This window comes from Felis catus, chromosome B1, assembly GCF_018350175.1.
Source record: "Felis catus isolate Fca126 chromosome B1, F.catus_Fca126_mat1.0, whole genome shotgun sequence".
Classification (NCBI taxonomy): Eukaryota; Metazoa; Chordata; class Mammalia; order Carnivora; family Felidae; genus Felis; species Felis catus.
This window is the reverse complement of record NC_058371.1, coordinates 145,704,467-145,724,862: the sequence shown is the minus strand read 5'-3', so window position 1 is coordinate 145,724,862 and position 20,396 is coordinate 145,704,467. Positions and strand designations below refer to the sequence as shown.

The window sequence follows — 20,396 nt, the reverse complement described above, 5'->3', positions numbered from 1 at the left end:
CAGTAAAAAAAGAACTAGATACAAAGGTAAGTGGATTTCAAGCAAAAACAGTCTCATCTTGCAAGGTCTTGGGGGAAGTTATGTGCTCTGGGTAGCCTCCTGTTTTCGTTTAGAGCAAGACAGAGAAGTTCAGAAGAGAAGCTGCGGATATGGGAATGTTTTCTTTTTTTTTTAATGTTTATTTTTGAGAGGGGGGAGGGGGAGAGAGAGGGGCAGAGAGAGAGAATCTGAAACAGGCTCCAGGCTCTGAGCTGTCAGCACAGAGCCCGATGCGGGGCTCGAACCCATGAACCGTAAGATCATGACCTGAGCCGAAGTCGAACGCTTAATGGACTGAGCCACCCAGGTGCCCTGGGAACGTTTTCTTGAGAAAGCCTCATGTTACAGAGGAGACAGAGGACCAAAAGAGCAGGGGATGGGTCAGATTAAGGGCATAGAAACATCAGCATGATGACAGATGATCTGGGAGGCTTAGATTTTTGGTTGTGACTGAGGCTGAGGTGACAGAGGCATCACGGGCTGGGCTTTGGAAGTAGCACACACAGCACAGAAAACTTTAGGGCAGCTGATTTGCTCTTTGCCACTGACAGCACAGGTGATTAAGATCTCACAGGCGGTTGGCATTTTCTCCAATTCTCCCCACTCCTGCGTAGACGGATCGAACGGAACTCATTGTCAGGTCTCAGTAAAGAGACTACTTGTTTGCTGCTGAAGACAAAGAATTATCTTTCTTAATGGCATTGATCATCCATCTCTTCGCTCCCATTCAGCTCCTTAGCTTAGAGCCAAGATATTCTCATGGTCCAGGCATTCTCCCTCAGCAGGAATTCTGTTGCTGGTGAATGTGATGTTAGAGGCCCCATTTGGAGTTGCCAAAAGTGACTGACTGTTCTAGAAAAAGCCAAAGGTGAAATTCTAATATCCCTGAATCAGCAGGATGCATTGAAAGCATTCCTACCCCTGACAGTGGGGCGGTTCCCTCCTAATGCCCCGATCATGTCCTCAGGAGAAAGCATGCAAGCCCTCCTCCTCATTGTTCCTTCTCCCCCAACTTCATTAGAAATGGTAGCTTACTGTATTTCTAGACATGCATTTGCAGGGTCTAAATACTATTGGTCCAACAATATCATCTTGCCAAGTGAGGCAAAGTTTTTGTTGCTTCTGGAATGAATACATACTCATGGGCAGCAAGCACAGGTTGTTGCTTGGTCTGTTTTATCACAGTACTTGCAATTCCTACACCAGCTGACCCTTGGAATCCTTTCTTCAGTTCTCCAAGGTGAGCCAATCACAAACTAGCCTTTAAAACCTCCCAGTCAACACCCAAAGACTGTTGAGACATTTAGTTAGCCATTCTTTCTTTAGTTCAGGCTTGATGTGAGAATGTAGAAGAAATCATGGTTGGAAGCAACCGTTAATTTGAAATGGAAGCAAGTTGTGCTATGATTATTATAATTGTTCATCGTTCTTATTATCTTTGACATTATTTATTGCCTTAAGTACACCAGTTACTGTACTCAGCCCTTTAAGACGTTATTTTTGGTCCTTGCAAATACCTTGCAATGTAGGTGTTCTTTTACTTCTAGCGTGCAAATTTTCTTCCTCTTCAGGAAGTCTCTGAGTATAGATGGGCACCACTCTATGTATGGCATCTCATCAAATTCTTACACACAAATTTATGAGGGAGGTAACATTATATGCCATTTTAATTGTAAGGAAACCGAGGCTCAGAAGGCAATGCAATGAGACAATGCAACAGGTAAATAGTTGTTGAGCTGCAATTTTCACCCAAGCTATCTGGCTGTAACTACCAACATATAGCTCTTAGGGTGCCAGAATCAAGGGGTTATAATATTAGTTATAATTTCTTAAACATTGAGTTATTCTATAAAGGCTAGATAATAAAAAGTATAAAATATTAGGAATCGTCCCTGTCCTAGCGAAATCACTGTGTTCTCTGTATGGAGAAAACAATAGCATACAGATAGTTAATGTAGAGATTTCTGGAATATTCTGGGAAGATCCATATTGGGAGTCAAGGGTCAAGCTGGAAAAAAACCCTTCTTACTTCCTGGGATAGTGGCAAGGGTTCTGTATGACTGGCTATCACAGCACAAATTTGCAAAAACACAAAAGGAAAAACAAGCAAAGGAGTTTCTGGAGAGGAAAGAAAAATTCAGCAGGATAGAAGAGAAGGTAGGAGTTGAGATCATGTAATAAGACAGAGACAATAAAAAGGAAATAGAAGTTCGAAGTAAAAGAATTTAAAATCCAGTTAAAAATATTGAGTGGCAATGAGAAGATTTAAGAGAGTATATAAAGATTTAAGATAGTATATAAAGACTAGACTATGCTTTAAATGAAGTGGTGGGTAAATTTAATGAAAATAAAAGATTAATATCATAGAAATGAAAAACTGAAAACAAGTTGATGGTACTGAGAATCAAAACTAGGATTTAAGATTTAAAAAGGTAAGTTAAAATTTTTAAGCTAAAAACATAAAGAATTAAAGGAACTTTTAAAACACTTTTATTATAATTTTTTTTAAGGGAACTGTTTTTAAATAACAGCAGTAGGGTTGGTAGGTAGAAAGATCAGAGTGGGAGAGGAAGGAAGTGGTCAGGAGGGGTAAATCAACTCCAAGCAGGTCACAAGTATGTGACAGTCTGGGGGGGGAGGGAGTCAAGCTTTTAAGTGGCACAGAATCCCCCACTTTAGAAGCAGCAGCCTTTATACCTGGGGTTTTAAGGAGAGATTCATGACATCCTGATACCCCTGCTATGAATCTCATTCCCAGACTTTTTGTCTTCTCATAATGGGATCCTTTTCTTCCCCTTGCTGGTTCCAGGACAATTGGAGTGTTTCTCCTGGTTGAAAGAAGCAGTTGCTCTCTGGTGTTCTGGAAACATAGCAGTCTTGCCCGTTTTCCCCCTACTGGTCCCTCTGGGGAAGTGCCTTTGGAAACGAGCCCACCCAGCAGGACAAAGAGGAAAGCCGGGTGACTCAGGCATAAGTGAAGGAAGGGAGAGAAATTGTTGGGGGTGAGACTAGAGAGTTTGGGAGGGGCCAAACCATGAACACACTTGGATCCCACAGCTTGTGAGACAAGAGGAGGGTATAGACAAGGGAGCTTTCCTGCCTCTCCCGTTAGGTTTCTCTATTACTGTGGGATCTACAGCTCAAATCCTCAGGGAAATTGTAAAGATGCTCGTTAATTCTTTGCTGAATGAATAAGTGAATAAATATTATTGTGGGAGTCAGGGAGGACGGGAACCATGGTTGGAAGCAACCATTAATTTGAAATGGAAGCAAGTTGTGCTATGATTATTATAATTGTTCATCGTTCTTATTATCTTTGACACTATTGCCTTTAGTACACCAGTTACTGTACTCAGCCCTTTAAGACGTTATTTTTGGTCCTTGCAAATACCTTACAATGTAGGTGTTCAAATTTACTTTTTATAAAGGTCAGAGAGGTTAAGAATCTCATTTACCATCACACTAACTAGTTGAACCAAAGTAAGTTTGACTTCAAAGTCTGTGCCCTCTTTACGCTATTAGAAGGAAAGAGAAGTCCAGATTTTGCATGAACCAAGGGTAAACCTCGTCCCCTTCCTATGCCAGCTTCTGGCCTTTTGGTGCTGACTCCCCTAAGCCAGACTACAGAAGCCCCAAATGAGTGTTTGGAAATAGGGTCATTCCCACAGTATAAGTCTCCATGACAGCTAGTGTTTATTGCCTGGGACTTAAGTAATCCTATGCTTTCATGGATAGGTCAGTGAATTTCATCATCATGGGTAATATTGTTTCTATAGGAAAGTATATTTTAAGACAAAACCCACCAAATTCCAATGGGAAACAGCCTGTATTTCTCCACCTTTACTAATTAATTTCTTAAAAACCGATACTGATTATTCGAAGGTAGGGTAAACTTCTTTGATTATTTATCTAACCATACAGACTTAAATTATATAGAGGCACTTAGAAACGAATACAGCATTTTCTTTCAAGTGGGATCAGGTTTAGGGCTAATTAGAAGAGTAAATATGTACAGAACAGCTGGGTAGAAAAAATGCTGATACTATTCTATTTCTTTTTAAAATATTGGTTTATGTTATTATTGAAGTAATGCACAATCATTGCAGAAAACTTAGAAAGTACACAAGAGAGAAGGAAAAATCATAATGATTTCATTCCAACACTGCAGAGTTACCCATTATAAATATATGTGTAGTATAAGAATATGTGTCACATATGTATGCAAGTGCACACTCCCGCAATTGCCCTTTGTGGTTCTAATATTTAATAATACAAGTTTTGCACAGCCTTGCAACTACCTGCTTCCACAAATTTCAGTCCCAGCAATTATCCCTAGAGTCCTCAGGGGAGAGCTTATGAAACTCCCTCCCCCTCCCCCTTGGAGCATTCTCCAAGCATGCTCTCCCTGGCACCACTCCTGGGCCACTGGGAACAGTCATGCCCTCCAGGGGCTGCTGTCGCCTGCTCAGCTGCAGACTGGATCCCTTGAAATGACAAAGCTACTTTATGTTTTGTTGTAAGAAGAAAGATAGCCCTTTCCCCTAACTCCCAGGATTATGCCCTTTCAGCAGGTACCAGGGCGGGGCTGCTCCCGTGTGTCTTCATGGTTTGCAGAACTTTAACGAAAGTTCTCTTACGGTGCTTTTTCAAAGAGTTACCCTGATCCCATGTGACTCAGAAATGAGTCCAATGAAGGCTTGGTTCGGGAACCACAGAATCATTGCTTCTTCCACTGACCAAGCCTTTCTTCCGGGACGGGAAGGGTATGAGCCTGACTTCTTGTGTCAGGATGAGTTCTCCCACGTCGTTCCCAATCCTCATGCCTTCTGGGAGGGAGACTCACTTCCCTGGTTTGCTGTATGTGCCCAGAACTATAACACTCCCAGGGAATGTTTCTAATGCAAAATGGAGAGGACATAGAACCTTATTAAAAAGCTAACAGACAGTATTACATGGGATAACATTGGTAAGTTATCGCACCTTGCCTGGATCATAGTAAACATCAGCATACTCAGAAGATGTTGGCCGTTGCCATTTTTTTAAATATTTCTGGGGGGAGGTGGCGGGGGTGTGAGAGTTGGAGGAGTGGGAGAGGGTGAGGCTGAAATGGCTAGTTCAAAGAGGCATGTCCCCTGGGCTGCCATGTTAAGCTGGATACCTTATTTTATTGTTTAATGGGATCAGCATGCTATGGGCAACAGGGCACGGCTGTTTTTGTAGGTCCTGAGGGCACTGCTTGATTGGGCTAGGCTTGAGAGCTGTGAATGGCCAAGTTTGCTTTACCCACGTCCCCCACTTTGCTCCCGGTGCCTGCCTTCCCTGCGAGTGACCATGCTCACTGCCGCACAGTGCCTGAGCTGTGCCACTTACATGTGGGGAACTTCGCTGGTGGTCACTGCTGGGCAGCAAAAGGTGGTGGCATCTCAGTCCAGGAGTCGAATGACTCAGCAAGTTGCTTGGGCCAGCGGCCCACATTGAGGTAGCTGGGAGAAGAGGAGGGCGTGTCTGGGGCCCAGAGTGAAACTAACCACAGTGCGTACCTCCTCCCTCATTGCCTGGTCTCTCTTCTCCCTCTTCTCCAGCTGACGCAACTGGACACAAACTGTGGCTGCCACATGGGGCAGCCCACCCCAGGCAAACAGGGGTTTGGAGTATCACATTGCACTTCTATATTAGCCTCCATTTACCTGTCTGTGGGCAAAGCCTAAAATCTTTACTATCTGGAATTATTTACTGGACCTCTGGTTTAAATTGTCATAGAAATAGCTACTTAGAGCTTTGAGATATTTTCTTTCATACCCATCCAAGGCACAAATAAGGCCACTAGGTAGTATACATGTGAACTTGAAAATGAAGAATAAGGAAAGGTTTTTGGTGAAACAGTAGAAGACGGATTAATGTATATTTTCCCTACCCTTCATGCCTTATTTTCCTTGTGGTTAAATCTGTCTTGGTCTAAAACAGTGAAAAAAAAAAAAAGAGAGAGAGAGACAGAGAGAAAGATAACATTGGAAGATTTGGAATACTATTTCGTCAAGTAGAGAGACAGAAGCCAGGTTACACTTTTGAAGATTCATAGTGGCAAGAAACTACAGTGGTGGGGGAAACTCTTTTGTGAAGGAAATCGGAGATGACTGTCAATCCATTATAGTTTCATATTAGTTTATTGGTTTATCATTAATAACATATGAAGGACCCTCAACTTCGAGGTGTGCTATACTTGTAATATTTATTTGGAAGCTGGTTGTTCAGAATAAATGTTCATTACAAAATGCGATAGGAAAAAGCATTTAATTTTAAGATATAATCTATTTATCATCCAATGCAATGAAAAGAGAAAACAAACATGTTTACCCTAGTAATAGTCATGTAAAATAATTAAATTTAATGTATCAATTATGTTAAAGAGATGTACTGGAAGAAAAGTATGTTGGATAAAACACAGAGATGGAGATGGGCAGTGTGAAAAGTATGAATACACCATGGCATTTTCAGGGCTTTTAAAGATTTTTAAAATGTATTTATTGTCGGCAGAGAGCATGTGGGTGCATGTGTGTGGGGAAGGGGCAGAGAGAGAAGGAGAAAGAGAGTCCTAAGCAGGCTCGGAGCTGTCAGTGTAGAGCCCGACGTGGGGCTCAATCTTGATCTCGCGGGCGATCACGACCTGAGCGGAAATCAAGAATCGGATGCTTAACCAACTGAGCCACCCAGACGCCCCAGGCCTTTCATAAACTTCAGAGTGGGAGTGACAAAGAGGCGTGGGTGGTGTTCAGCTCTAAGTTAGCAGGGCAGGTGTGCAGGCTGGCCATCTAGAACTCAGGCAACACTTGCATTTTTGCCACTGATTTCCGATTCAGGCTCCTGAGCAATCTTGTGAGGCAGAAACCACGGGCAACGGAGATGCAGGTCCGGTCAATTATTGCAGATTTCGCTCACCTGGTGGAGACGTGCTGCCAAGCAGAGGAAAGTGAAATGTGCTTCAGAGGAGAGGTATCCCTGTTTCCTTGTCTATTCTCTTAGGATTTATTGAAGTTCTAAACAAAGTACTCTGTCCATTCCAAAAGTGAACGGATTGGGAGAAAAGCACAGTGTAGACGGATTGGTGTAATTGACTACATTTGGGTTCAGGGTATGTTACTATTTATGCTTATTTGAGGAAACCAGCAGAATTGAATACCAGAGTCGTGGCACCAGATGGAGGTGGATTGGGGGGTGGGAGAGAGAAACATGAACTGAAGACTTTGGTAATTGTAGAGAAACGGTGTCCTTAAAAATAGAGTGAAATTTTAAAGAAATGACAGTTTGAAGACCTTGTGGGCAAACTGTAGTTTTGTTCCAGAAATTTCTGGGGGGCACAATAGGGAATAGTTGCCAAATGTAATTGGGGCTTAACTCAGGAATCAGGGACAAGGGTTTCATTTTCTTAGTGGCCAGAAGATCATTGGAATAGGGGTGAAGACTACAGAGAGGAAAGAGAAATGACCAGAAAAGAGTGCTCATGCTTACTCACCAAACTGACTACTACATTAGTTTCTGTAACTAATCTAATTGCGTATGGTTACCAAGTAAATGATTTTTCCTAAGATGGTAAAGTTATAGGACTTAAACTGCTAAGAATATCATGGCAGGCTGTGGCCCAGAAAATTCATGTCAATTCATGGAAGGGACCTAGGACAAACTGCTCTCCCAGGGACGTGATTCAAGGAGCAGAAACTCAGATATTGTAGTATCTGAGTAAAGGAATGCAAGTGTGTAGTTAAAAAATAATAATAATAAAGCAGTCTTCATAGTGAAAACAGGCTGTGGATGGTTGGTTCAGATGGGGGATACGTCTAGCAATGGCCGAGGGAAATGTTTTCACAGGTAACAATTTTCCTGAATGCCTTGATTACCTTCAGTGGCTCTTTTCTACCTATTCAGCTAAACTGTACATGTGTTTATGTTAAAAGTCACATATCTATAGTCCAGCCAAGGGCAGGCAAACTACAGCTCTCAGGCTAATGGACTCCACTTCCTGTTTATATTAATAAGGTTGTATTGACACACAGCCCTGCCCGTTTATTTACATATTGTCTATGGCTGCTTTCTGTCTATAACAGCTGAATTAAGTAATTGCAGGATTGAGTGGCTGTGACAGAGACTGCATGAACTGCAAAGCCCTCAAATATTGATTATCAGGCTGCTCACAGAAAAACTTCACTGACTCCCAGATTAGTTGATACAAAAAATGAAAGTAATCACCTATGCTAGAATCTATTTATTTTAGTTTTTTTTTAACGTTTTATTTTTGAAAGACAGAAAGAGAGCTCGAGCAGGGGAGAGGCAGACACAGAATCTGAGACAGGCTCCAGGCTCTGAGCTGTCAGCACAGAGACTGATGCGGGGCTTGAACCCATGAACCGTGAGATCATGACCTGAACCACAGTCGGATGCTTAATTGACTAAGCCACCCAGGCGCCCTTCTATTTATTTATTTTAAAGCCTTTTTACTTTTTGTAAAGCATTCAGAAAACATGTTTCCATCTAAGCGACAACTCCATAGCCACACAGATCAACACTTTGAAGAAGGGCCTAGTCTGGGAACTCCCAAGGGAATTTTCTTGAGGCATTCTTGCTCCTGAGTGAGAATACTACTTGCTCAAACTGTTTAACCAATGGCCTGCTAGGAAGATTTCTGTGCTCTTTCCCCCTCATTTTTTGCCTAACAGTAATCTTCAACTTAGTGGTTGAAAAGCCCAATATCTTCCCCTTTCCCCCTTCCTTCTCTACTTTCTTCTAGGATTTCTCTCCCCCAAATTAAAGGAGAAAACAGAAGCTATCTGAAGAATATATCATGTTAATTATAATTTGCCAGAATTACTTCTTCAGATAAAAATGCTTATTATCTGTAATTATGCATTATCTCTAAAGTTTGGTCAAGTTGATCCTTGTATGATTATTCCAAGGCAGTGAGTCTGAAACTTTAGTGTGCATTAGAATCACTTACAGAGCTTACTCAAACAAAATCAGCGTTTTCCACCCCAGGGTGTCTGATTTCAGTAGTTCTGGGATGGGGTCTGATAGTTTGCATTTCTAACAAGTTCTAGGTGCTGCTGGTGCTGCTGGTTTGGGGACCACTTTAAGGATCACTTTAGTAAGGTGCAAGTAGGTAATCATAAACTGTTCCCCCATTCCCTCCCCATGTTTCTGAATTGTCTAATTCTCAGTGAGAAGTTGGAACCAAGGACAGTAACAGAAATAATGAAACAATTGGAAAATAACATATTTATAAAAGGAAGTGAAAGGATTTGTGGATATTAGATATGAAGATAAGACTGGAATATTTACAAAAAAACCTTATAGTATATAAACAGGCTTAGCAAAAAATGTGGGAACGGATGATAAAACTACTTTAGAATCTTATCCTCAAGAATTTGTGCAAATCTCCATGCTTCTGTGTTTGTGAAAGGAGTCTAGGTTTGACAATAGGGCAGAGGAATAATGCCTAGAGACTCCAGGAGCCTCCATGGAACCACGACCCCAGAAGCTCAGAGGCTCAGCCAGTTGGCAGTCTGTGGCTGTTCCAAGTTAGCTATAAAAGACTAACCACTCCAGGGACCTACGGGCATTTTCTTTGTTTTCTTTTCTGACATTATAGTAGTCAATTATGTAAACCTGTCCTGCCTGCTAAAAGAGAGGGTGAGCAGGTTTGAAGACTGCCTTTCTAGCTCTGGCTGTTGGGAGGACAAAGCATTTTTAGATAAGATGGAAGACATAGTTTGAGAAGGAAGCCAAATTCTAAGGAGAAAAAGGGTGAACCAACAATGTTGGAATGTTGACAAGAGAAAAACGAATATATAAGAGGAAAAAAAAAGAAACTCGGCTATACAGGGTAAATTTGGATTGTCCAAAGAACAGGCATCTCTCACATTTCATGAAATAATAACACAAATTGTAGACCTCAGCAGGTTCAAGGAGAAAACCCTACTCACAGATACTCTCTGCCAGGTCAACGGGGAATGACAATTATAGCCTGAGATATTTCTCTGTCAACCAGCAGAGTATAATATAGAAGAAAGCAAACATGAATTAGCAGAAATGTGGGCAGGTTGGAACAATGCTTTGAAAATAATACATGCAATTTCACAATGAAAAAAAGCAAAGGTCTACTTTTAGATGCGACTTAACACAAGTTCATGGGAAAAGGTCTGCTGGGTAAGTAGTCTGTACCTAACAACTTAATGGGTCTACTGTCAGAGCCACTGTAGTCTTGGATGCATTTCCAAAGAAAAAACAAGGACCAGGTTAAGCAAGGTGATAATCCCAACGTAGGTGGATCAATGTGGGTGAACTACCAATGCAGGTGGTCACAGGTTACTATGTTCAGTTTCTTATAATATATTACACAAGCTTTGAAAATTATATAAGCAATACATGAACACAACAAGAGCTCAAACAGAACACCAGGGTACATTTCCCCTTCCCAATTTTGAGTTCTTTCTTCTAGTTTTCCTAGTGATTCCCATCATCACCTTAATAGTTTCCTAAAATATTCAAAATATTCACATCACATAATGAATATGGTGTGCTTCTGCTGACTTCAAGAACCCTATCCGGAGACTCTTTCTTAATTTATTTAAAAGTATTTTTAGTTCTTTTATTGCTTCTATTTCTTGGCCCTTCAGTTCCAGTCAGCATCTAGTGATTCTCCCAAACATAAGTAACATGTCTAAACTTCCTTTGACTTCCTGCCAAGTTTACTTTTTAAAGCTATACCATTGTTCTACATTGTCTGGGTTTATGTATCTGCTTATTAAATACAAAGTTTATATGCTTTGTTCAGAAGTTAATGCTAAAAACTGGAAATGACTCAATAGTATATTTAATTGTGTGTTTACTTTGAATATTACTTACACCAGTACCATGAATGGATTGACCAACCGAATGATTTACCCTGTTAAAAGGTGTAGAAATTAAATGAACACTCTTCTCTTACCACTACCAGCTGCAGAAAATCATGCCACTTTTATTTAGTTTCACATATTTGGACTATGATTTCCTTGTATATCCTTCTGTATTTGAGAGTTTCTAATTGCCTTTCTTTTTCTCTGTTGGCAAATAAAGCACGCACTTTCATCAGATTACTAGAATGTTTTAAGTTCTTAATAAGACAGTTTTTTAATAGAATATTCTGTCATCTTAAAAGATCAAAAAGCCCTCTGAGCTAATCTTTCAATCAGATGTAGTTATTTCTGGACTTATCCATGGCTATTCACATAAGGTTTCATTTCAGTGTAATCCTGGGTAAATTGGACTATTTCTAAATACAATTTTTTTTTGTTTTTTTCTTGGACTAGTTTACGTTTTGTTGGGCTACATTCTTAACATATGTACATATATATGTATGTATTATTTCAGAATAATATATAAACTTTCTGGGTCCTTGTATTTTATTATTTTTTAAAGTTTATTTATTTATTTTGAGAGAGAGAGACAGAGAGAGAGAGAGAGACTGAAAGCCTGGGGAAGGGCAGAGAGAGAGAATCCCAAGCAGGCTCTGTGTTGTCAGTGCAGAGCCCAACACAGGGCTTGATCCCACAAAACATGAGATCATGACCTGAGCTGAAATCAAGAGTCGGAAGCTTAACCGATTGAGTCATCCAGGGGCCACTGGGTTCTTGTATTTTAAAATATTATTTTGTCCATATATTTGCACAATATCTTTGCTGATATGTCAATGGGGGTTCTTTAGGTGTAAACAATAGGATCAAATTCTGGCTAAGTAATATTAGTTTATTGAAAGAATAGTGGTGGCTACAGTTTCAAAAACAAGCTGAGCGGTAGACCAAAACCAAAAGCAACTCAGAAATTAGTGACTTTCTGGATTTTACTGCTATGACATATCATCATTTCATTATTCTTAGCCCCTATTTTTGCACTTTGATATTTTGGTCAGTGTCATACTGATGGCCTTTTTCTTCCCCCTTAGCAGTTCATCAATATCTCTTACATTGATTTTTTTTTTCTTTTTAGCATCGACAAAGCTTTCTTCTTTTTTAAAAGCATTTTTACCATTATTTCACTGGGGTCTTGGAAGAGATGAGAGAAAACACATTTTAAAAGGATATTGGCTGATTGTTATGTCCAGAGAGTATCTAGAATGAAAAAAAAGGATTGAAATGCATGTCACAAGGATATGGAGAAATTGACTGGTAATGGTTATCCCAAAGTCTTAGGATGGGTGACCTGTTAGCAGTCTACCAACATGTCCAGGATTATAGGCAATCAGAGTGACTAATTTGATGTCAGTGTAAGGAAAATGTTTCCTCTTTCTTTTCTCTGTTCTCTGCATTCCATCACCTCATGGAACATGAGTCTATGCTTTCTATTTGTAAATCTTGCTTGTGCTTTGCCTCAAGATGTTGAGTTATCAACCCTTATTTCATGTAGGACATTTCTCATTATTACAGTAGTTTTTCAGATTCCTTTCTTCTACCTTACCTTACCTTTACCAGAAACGTTTTCCCCCCACCTCTGCATCTGTCATCATTACAAGTGAGAAATTTACCAAGGAACTATGGAATAAATAGGAATAAATAAAGTCAGGAAGGACGGATATGGAGAAATGGGACTCACCCACTAATATTAGGTTCAGAGCAAATGGATAAGATTAAATATGAGGGTCTTGAGGTTGAGCTTATGGGAAAATGTCCCGTGAAGATTGATTTAAAAAGTCACGGGTTCCCAGAGAAACAAAGATTCCTTAAACTGCAGAGCTATTTTGAAAACCAAACTTAAATAGATTCCAGTCTCTAGATAATTTAGATGTGGTACTGTTTGAGGGTAGGAAGAAAGGCTAAATTAATAGACTTTTAACCATGTCCCACAGGGTGCTAGGAGCTCTGGGGAGTTCAGGTCACCTATCCACTAGGGCGCGCGGGCTCGTGTGTGTGTGTGTGTGTATGTATGCGCGTGCACACGCACACACACTCACTCATGCACTAATCTTAGCAATGGAATTCTAGGGGCCCTATTCCCACTTCACTAAAGATCACTTAACTTTTACCTATCTCTCTGGGCTTCCAAGAATGACTTTCATTTGAATAAAGAGCATACAGGTAAAAATTGGGGAAAACTGCTGGACTTAGAATAGAGGTCAATACCAGTGTATATGAAGATGGTAAGGACACGGATCAATGTTCGTGGTTTTGATCCTTTTGAATTCTTGTACCTGATTATATAATGATTTAGCATGGGATTAGCCTAGAACAGTTTTAAAATGCATTGAGAAACTGATGTTGATTGTTTTTACCCTGTGCCAAAAGAGTCCCATAGTTTTGTGAGGAAAAAGCAAAGTTTTTTTTTTTAAATCCAAATCTGGGGTCCTCAGTGAGAGAGGCATTGCAGTTAAGTAAGAGCTTAAGCTAAGGGACTAGGCTGTGAGAAATTCTAAGATCTTGAGCAGTGAGCACTTAGGAGCCCCTCAACAGGCATATAACAGGTAAGTCTTAAAGATTTTTCTCTTTGGGGATCATAAATGTTCGGGTGTCTTCTTTTGTTCTGTTTTTCTCTTTCTTTACCGATGTACTTATTTGCTTTCTTTTCTAGGGGTCCAAACTGATTGAAAAGTGCCAGTCTCTCTTGGGACACAAATGATCCCAGAAAATGTCAGTGTGGAATCTTTGGTGAGATCCGCTTTTTATTTTTCATGAGTAATCAAACCCATGTCTGAGATTCAAAATAAGATTCAACAAAATCATTTCTTAGCTACTCACAATGTTACTCAAGAACACTAGCGCGGCTACACTAAATCTCTCCTTTTCTACTCAGAGAAACCTACTTATCGTAACCCTGATACAACCAGCTTACACTCTTCCTTTCTCCCCTAAGCTTTCAGCTTCTCAGAAGCAGCACCAGAAATATGAAATCAAGGGGCCTTTCAAAGCCTCAGGTAGACGCGATGGGCTGCCACACTGAGCTGGAAACTGGCTGCTGGGTTTCCAGAGTGAAAAAGACCCGCCTGCAGTTTGGAAGTTTCTGTCTATATCACTGCTGAAAATGATTATTGATGAACTGAATGGAATATGCTTTATAATAAGTTAACTTTAGAATTGCTTTGGCTTTTTTTTTTTTTTTTTTTTGAGAAAGTGTGGAACCGGGAGGGTACTTGGAACTGCTTATAACATTCATTCATTGAATAGACTTTTAGTGGGTCTAGTGTATGAGGCGCTATCCTAGGAGCTTGTGATACATCGGTGACCATGAAAAACTAAACAAAATCCCTATCTTCCTCATGTTTACCTTCTGGGGGAGGTTGGTGAAAGCATATCTTTCCTTCTTTTTGTCTCTCTCTCTTTCACCATCAGTTAGACTTGAACTAACTAGGACTTTGCCTTGTGCCTATGGCATTGAACACATGATGAAATCAAGAAAATATTTAACGTTCTGTTTGCCAAGAGCCTTTGAGTTACTTGCAAAGCTACCAAAGGTCATAACTGAGGTGGGGAATAGGTTCTGTTGGCCGTACATTGTCTCCTACATGCCAGATAAGTCTGCTCTTGCAACAGCCGGTGTCCTAAAGACACATAATCACACGTAACTTCTTGCTTATTATTGTCACTGGCTACAGTAATAATAACTAGCATGGTGCCAGATACTAAATTTTTACCTGTAAAAACTCATTTAGTCCTCATCATAATCTAATGAGGAAGGTACTATTAGTAACCTTCCCATTCTGCAGACCAAGACGATGAGCACAGAGAGATTAAGTAACTTGCCCAAGTATTCACAGATGGTTTGGAACCAGGTTTCAAATCTAGACCATCCATCTCCAGAAACTGGGCTCTTCATCAGTGCATTCGTGCTTTTTTGTCATGTCAAGGAACATCACTATCTAAAAACTCAATAGCAGAGTAATCTCCCTGAAGCACTGATTGCAAACAGTGGTAGTTTTCTCTGCACAATGCTGAGAAGAGAATGGCTAATTCCTTCTGTGAACAGCGAACCAAATAACTCGCTCTGTCTCCTTTAACCATTGATTCTGCCACCAACGCCCCAGCCTTGGAAGAATCCCCCAGAGGTTCATTCAATTTCTCATTCTTTTTTCTCTATCTCTTTCTTTCTCTCATCTCTTTAATATATATTTGTTAATTCCTTTTTCTATGTGTGCTCCTTTCTTTCTTTAAACTTTGAAATTGAGTTCTGACCCCCTTGGCCCATTTTTCTCATCCTTCCACCTTTTATCTTTACCCTAGGTATGTGAGGCTGACATTGGAATGCAGGGGCCCTAATGTTTATTAACTTGAGCTTTCGGTGATGATTTGTATAGTAGTCTTTTCCCCAGCAATCCTAGGATCAATGACATAATGAACTTATCATTTGGACTTATGTTTATTTTTCCAGATTTTTTTTGTGTTTAATAAAAAATAAGCAGTAATAGTGTAGTGCTTACTAAATAAGTGAGTTATTCTGATTAGAGAAAAAAAATCTCATTATATTGCATCTCACCTTGATTTTAAATAGTTTTACCTCACTCCAGTGATTTCAACATGTTTATATACATTAGCAAATTAGATGTGAAAAAATGTTTGCAAGTTCCTATTGTGTTTAATACACTGCTAGGTGCTATAGAGAAGAATATGAATTTACTAAGACCAGATAACTAATGCATTTATACAAGAGACAAACACATAAGGAATTATAACAAAGGGCAGATTTCAAATTTCCAGTGTCACAAGAGCAGGGCTAATAATGTGATTCACAAGAGTCTGAGTTCACAAATTGTCACAGAGACCAGGAAAAATCATGGAAGAAGTGACCCTGCCCAATGACTAGAAGTTAGGCAGGGTTTGAATAGATAGAGAAGTGGTGGGATGTGAGGTGTTTTGGGGAATGGTGAGTGATTCAGTTTGGTCTGTTGTAAGACAAAAATTAAGTAGTTGTGGGCAGTGCGATCCAGTGGAAGATAGGGATATAAGGGTGGGTGGGGACATACTGTAGTTTAATTTTAACAACAGTTAAGGTTTATCACATTTTTAATGTGTAAGGTGCCAGCCTTGACATGTATTATTCCTATAACTCCCACAACCATCCAGTGAAGTCGGTGCTACTATCCCATTTTACAGATGAGGACAAATAAGAATGCCAGACAGACAGAGTGTAGTTTAGGGTGAAGCCATAGATTATGGGGGTTGAGAGTGCGGATTCCGGAGTGTGGTTCAAATCCTACCCAGCTTTTCTAAAGACCTTAGCAAATCTCCTAACCTCTCCGTGGCCTTCCTCATCTATAAAATTGGGTTGAAAGGGTAGCTTCTTTGTGGGACTATAATAAACACTAAATCGGCTAATATAGGTAAAGCTTAAAACAGTACTTGACAAATGGTAAGTGCTATTAATTTGAATGATGTGAAATTGCCAGTTTGGTAGGTTAAATATTGACAATTTCAAAGGGCTCAATCAATCTAATAGGTGTTAACTATTATTATTTAGAAGACAAATGGAAAAGAAAAGAAAAAAGAGAAAGAAAAAAAAGAAGAAAAAGAAAAAAGAAAAGAAGAAAAAAGGACAAATGGATGCCATTGAAGGGTTTTGTTCTAATGCATCCTATTCCTTTCTTTCCTTTCCCGTGTAGATATAGCAACATGACAGTTACACCTGCCATCTTGTCCTCATAGACTGCCTTGAAAATGGACTTCTTCCCCGTTCAGTTCCTGAAACCAACGTGAACGGCCCTAAGCAAAATCCCATAGCAACACTGCCTAACTGAACATTTCATATAGCCAAGAGATAATAAAATATACCACCAAATCAGAGAAAACCATACAGAAAAGATTCTATATTTCTTTAGCTACTGGGTCCGATTTGTGAAAAGGATGCATGTATACAGGAGCTTTTAGAAAAACATTTCATATAACTCATTTGCACATTCTTTTATTCACTGATTCACTAATTCATTAAGTCTTTTATTCAATTGATTTTTATTAAGCACATCCTATATACAAAACACAGCATTAAATTCAGCCAAGTATACAAAGATGAATGTAACAGGTCCTCTACCATTAATAAGTATAACATTACTGGGGTTGAATTTGAACTAATATGCAACTGGTAATAAAAAACCTGAGCCACCTGAAGCAAGGATAAAGAGTTTTATGACAAAAGTTTATACTCTTGTATTATGCAAAGATGCCTCCGAATAGATTTTTCTCTCTGAAATTGTATTGCCATGTAACAAATTATCCTAAAATTTGGCATACTACAACAACCATTTATTTTCTCATACATTTTCCAAAGATCAGGAATCCAGGAGTGGGTTAGCTGGGTTTTCTGGCTCAGGGTGTCTCAGGAGGCTGTAGTCAAACTGTTAGGGCTGTGTCATCTGAAGGCTTGACCGGGACCAGCCCATGGCCCACTCATCTGGCTGTGGACAGGAGGCCTCAATTGTTGCTGGCTCTGGCAAAGGTCTCTGTTCCCATGATGCAAATCTTTCTCTGGGGCTGCTCTCGCCATGGTAGTCGGCTTCCCCCAGAGCCAGTGACCCAGGAGAATGAGCGAGAAGGACGCCACAGCGTTATATGACCTAGTTGCCCAAATCGCACACTGTCACTTCTGCTGTCCTCTGCTCATCAGGATTGAGTCACTAGGTCCAGTCCATTTGCAAGGTGGGAAGGATTAGGCCCCACCTCTTGAAAGGAGGAATATCAAAGACTTTATGAATATATTTTAAAACTACCACAGAAGCGAAGTTAATGTCTTATTAAATAATTTTATTTTTCTGCATCTGGTAGGACTCTGTGCTTGCATGCACTTGCTACTTCTTGTTGGTAGCTTTCTAATCATAACTTATCTATGCCCTAATTCAAAAAGTACCACGTGTTTATTATAGGCTATTTAATAAGCATAGAAAAATAAGAAATGATTCACCCATAATTCTACAATTCAGATATAACCACATCTAATGTGTTTTTGGTTAGTGTACACACACAAACATATTTTATGGATAATAGATATTTTGAATATTTGTATGTATATTCTTATTTAGATATCGGATATGTAAGAAGAATTTCTTCCATAATTACAATTTATTTGGAAACATAATTCTAATAGCTGCATAATATTCTGTGGGTAAATGTTTTTTCCTTCTGTTTTTTTCCATAATTTTGAAATTTTAGGCTATTTAATTATTTTTATCACAATAGCAATATAATAAGTATCTTTGCACAATGGCTTTGTATGACTGATTATTTCAATATAGGATCCTCTAAGCTGAATTATAGGATGAACTTACTGCTGAACTGCTTTCAAGAAAAGTTATATCCACTTGTACTTCCACCAGTAGTCTCAGTGGCCATCTGATTGTAATTTGCTGAGTATTTAATCTCATTTCTTAATCTTTGCCAATAGACCAAAAAGTGCATTTTGCTTTTCTTAACTTTGTGTTTTGATGACATCCGAGTTATTTTGTTGACTCTGTGCTCCAAATTCATCCTTAGCTGTTGGTTCTTTGAAAATGGATACGGACCCTTTAGAATTATTTTATTGACTCTCTCCTCCAAATTTGTTCTTAGCTCCTGGTTCTGTGAAAATGGATATGGACCCTTTAAGTGTGTTTCCTTTGCATTGTGCATGATGTCCTGCTTCGTCGGTAGAGGGCGCTGAAGAAGCATTGTAGCGGGAAATTTGGTCTTTCCAGATTCCCAGGGCTGACTGACAAGGCTTTGGGGAAGCCCACTTTTTTCCTCCACTGCTTTGCCCAGAGTGCTTTCTCCAGGGCAGTTTGCCTGTAGGGTGCAGCTTCCTTTACCGTTTGTTCCCCCAACTCCTCCATCTTTCGATTTGGTTTGCGATGGCACAGCCTGGAGCTGAGTGCACATCTGTACCTGAACACAAATCGCTGCTCTCCACACCACCCCCTGGATTCAGTGCCTGCTCACAGAGAGGGCCCCCGGGGGTGGCCATCTAGTAAACTACCTGACCAGCCTCTGTCCCACACAGCTTCAAAGATACTGCAGCCCAACTGATGCACAGAGTTGTACTGGGTTCCTGCAAAAGAGGCCCCTATAGCTCCCAATCCTGGCATACACACTTCTACTTTGCAGTTATTCTCCTATCATCACAGATTAATTAAAAAAAAAAAAGGCCATTTATTTATTTTGAGAGAGAAAGAGATGTGGGGCGGGGCAGAGAATTCCAGGCAGGCTCAGCACTGGTGGCGGGGCTCGATCTCACATACCATGAGATCATGACCTGAGCCAAAATCAAGAGCCAGACAACCCACTGAGCGACCCAGGCGCCCCACAGCTTAATTCTTTATATTAAACTTCTCCTGATTAAATTACTGTGTTTCTGTCTCCTTACTGGATACAGTTGATCACCATTAAGATACAACTCTCCTCTCACAACACACCTAGTAGCTCTTTGTATTTCTTCTGTGATTTTACTTTTCATGTCTTTTTTCTTTTTTTCTATCCATGTCTTGGAATTTTTCTTACATATCTTGTAGACTTTCAATATATTGATGATTAATCTTTTGTCATTTAGGACAGGTACTTGACACTAATTTAAATTTTTATAAGTATACTGAATTTTAACAATTTCATTTTCCCTACTTTAAGCAAGATGAGACCTTTTTCTGAATTTTAACAATTTCTTTTGCCCTACTTTAGGAAGATGAGATATTTTTCTTTTTTTTTTTTTAAGTTTATTTATTTATTTTGAGAGAGACAGGGTATGTGAGCAGGAGAGGGACAGAGAGAGAGGGAGAGAGAGAAGATCCCAAGCAGGGTCTGAACTCATGAACCGTGAGATCATGACCTGAGCTGAAACCAAGAGTCAGATGCCCAATCGACTGAGCCACCCAGGCACCCTGAGAACATAATTTCTTATTAACTGATAGCTGGAAAGATAATGATGCAAGCCTCTGTTTTCCTCAATAAAAGATTTCCTAGGACTCAAAGGTCACAGCACACTTTTACCTTCATTGAGTTTAGGTTTCGGTTTTGGTGACACTAGGAAGTAATAGCTTTGTCTAAAAATGTTTCGTATTTTAATTTTGATAGTCTTCGAACTTGGGCTTGTTACATACAACCTTTTCCCTTAGTACATGTAATGTAATCAAACCAGGTAACACAATGCCTGTGAGGAATGTGAATGAAAGTGGTTTAGGGAATGGACCAATGTTGCAAAAAATTCCATTTTAACATAGAGTTCACAAGTAAAATCATAGATGATACTTGTGGCATTACCAGTTTTTTGTCCCCCCTTTCTTCAAGTCAGTTTTAGCAGACTTTTAAGTATCTTGGGAGTTGTGGGATGAGTTGTCTTGGAGAAAAAGAGCAGAGCTCCAGGTTCCCTGCCTATTTTTTGCTACAACAGTTGCG

General features: G+C 39.8%; 1 protein-coding gene across 10 annotated transcripts in view; it reads left to right on the top strand.

Moving 5' to 3' along the window:
- Positions 1 to 18,448, top strand: part of LOC101095098 (alpha-fetoprotein-like) — a 53,910-nt gene extending 35,462 nt beyond the window's left edge. For 6 of the 10 annotated variants that reach the window (XM_019829378.3, XM_019829380.3, XM_003985331.4 and 3 more), the window contains 3 exons: positions 6,897 to 7,029; positions 13,627 to 13,703; positions 16,649 to 18,448. In XM_019829378.3, the coding sequence (XP_019684937.3) occupies positions 6,897 to 7,029; positions 13,627 to 13,674 (181 nt within the window). In that variant the 3' untranslated portion in view covers positions 13,675 to 13,703; positions 16,649 to 18,448. Of the gene's footprint in view, positions 1 to 6,896; positions 7,030 to 13,626; positions 13,704 to 13,908; positions 15,455 to 16,648 lie in introns of those variants that run through there. The other 4 variants (XM_019829376.3, XR_002156272.3, XM_019829379.3 and 1 more) reach the window with 3 other exon arrangements.
- Positions 18,449 to 20,396: the final 1,948 nt, after the last annotated feature.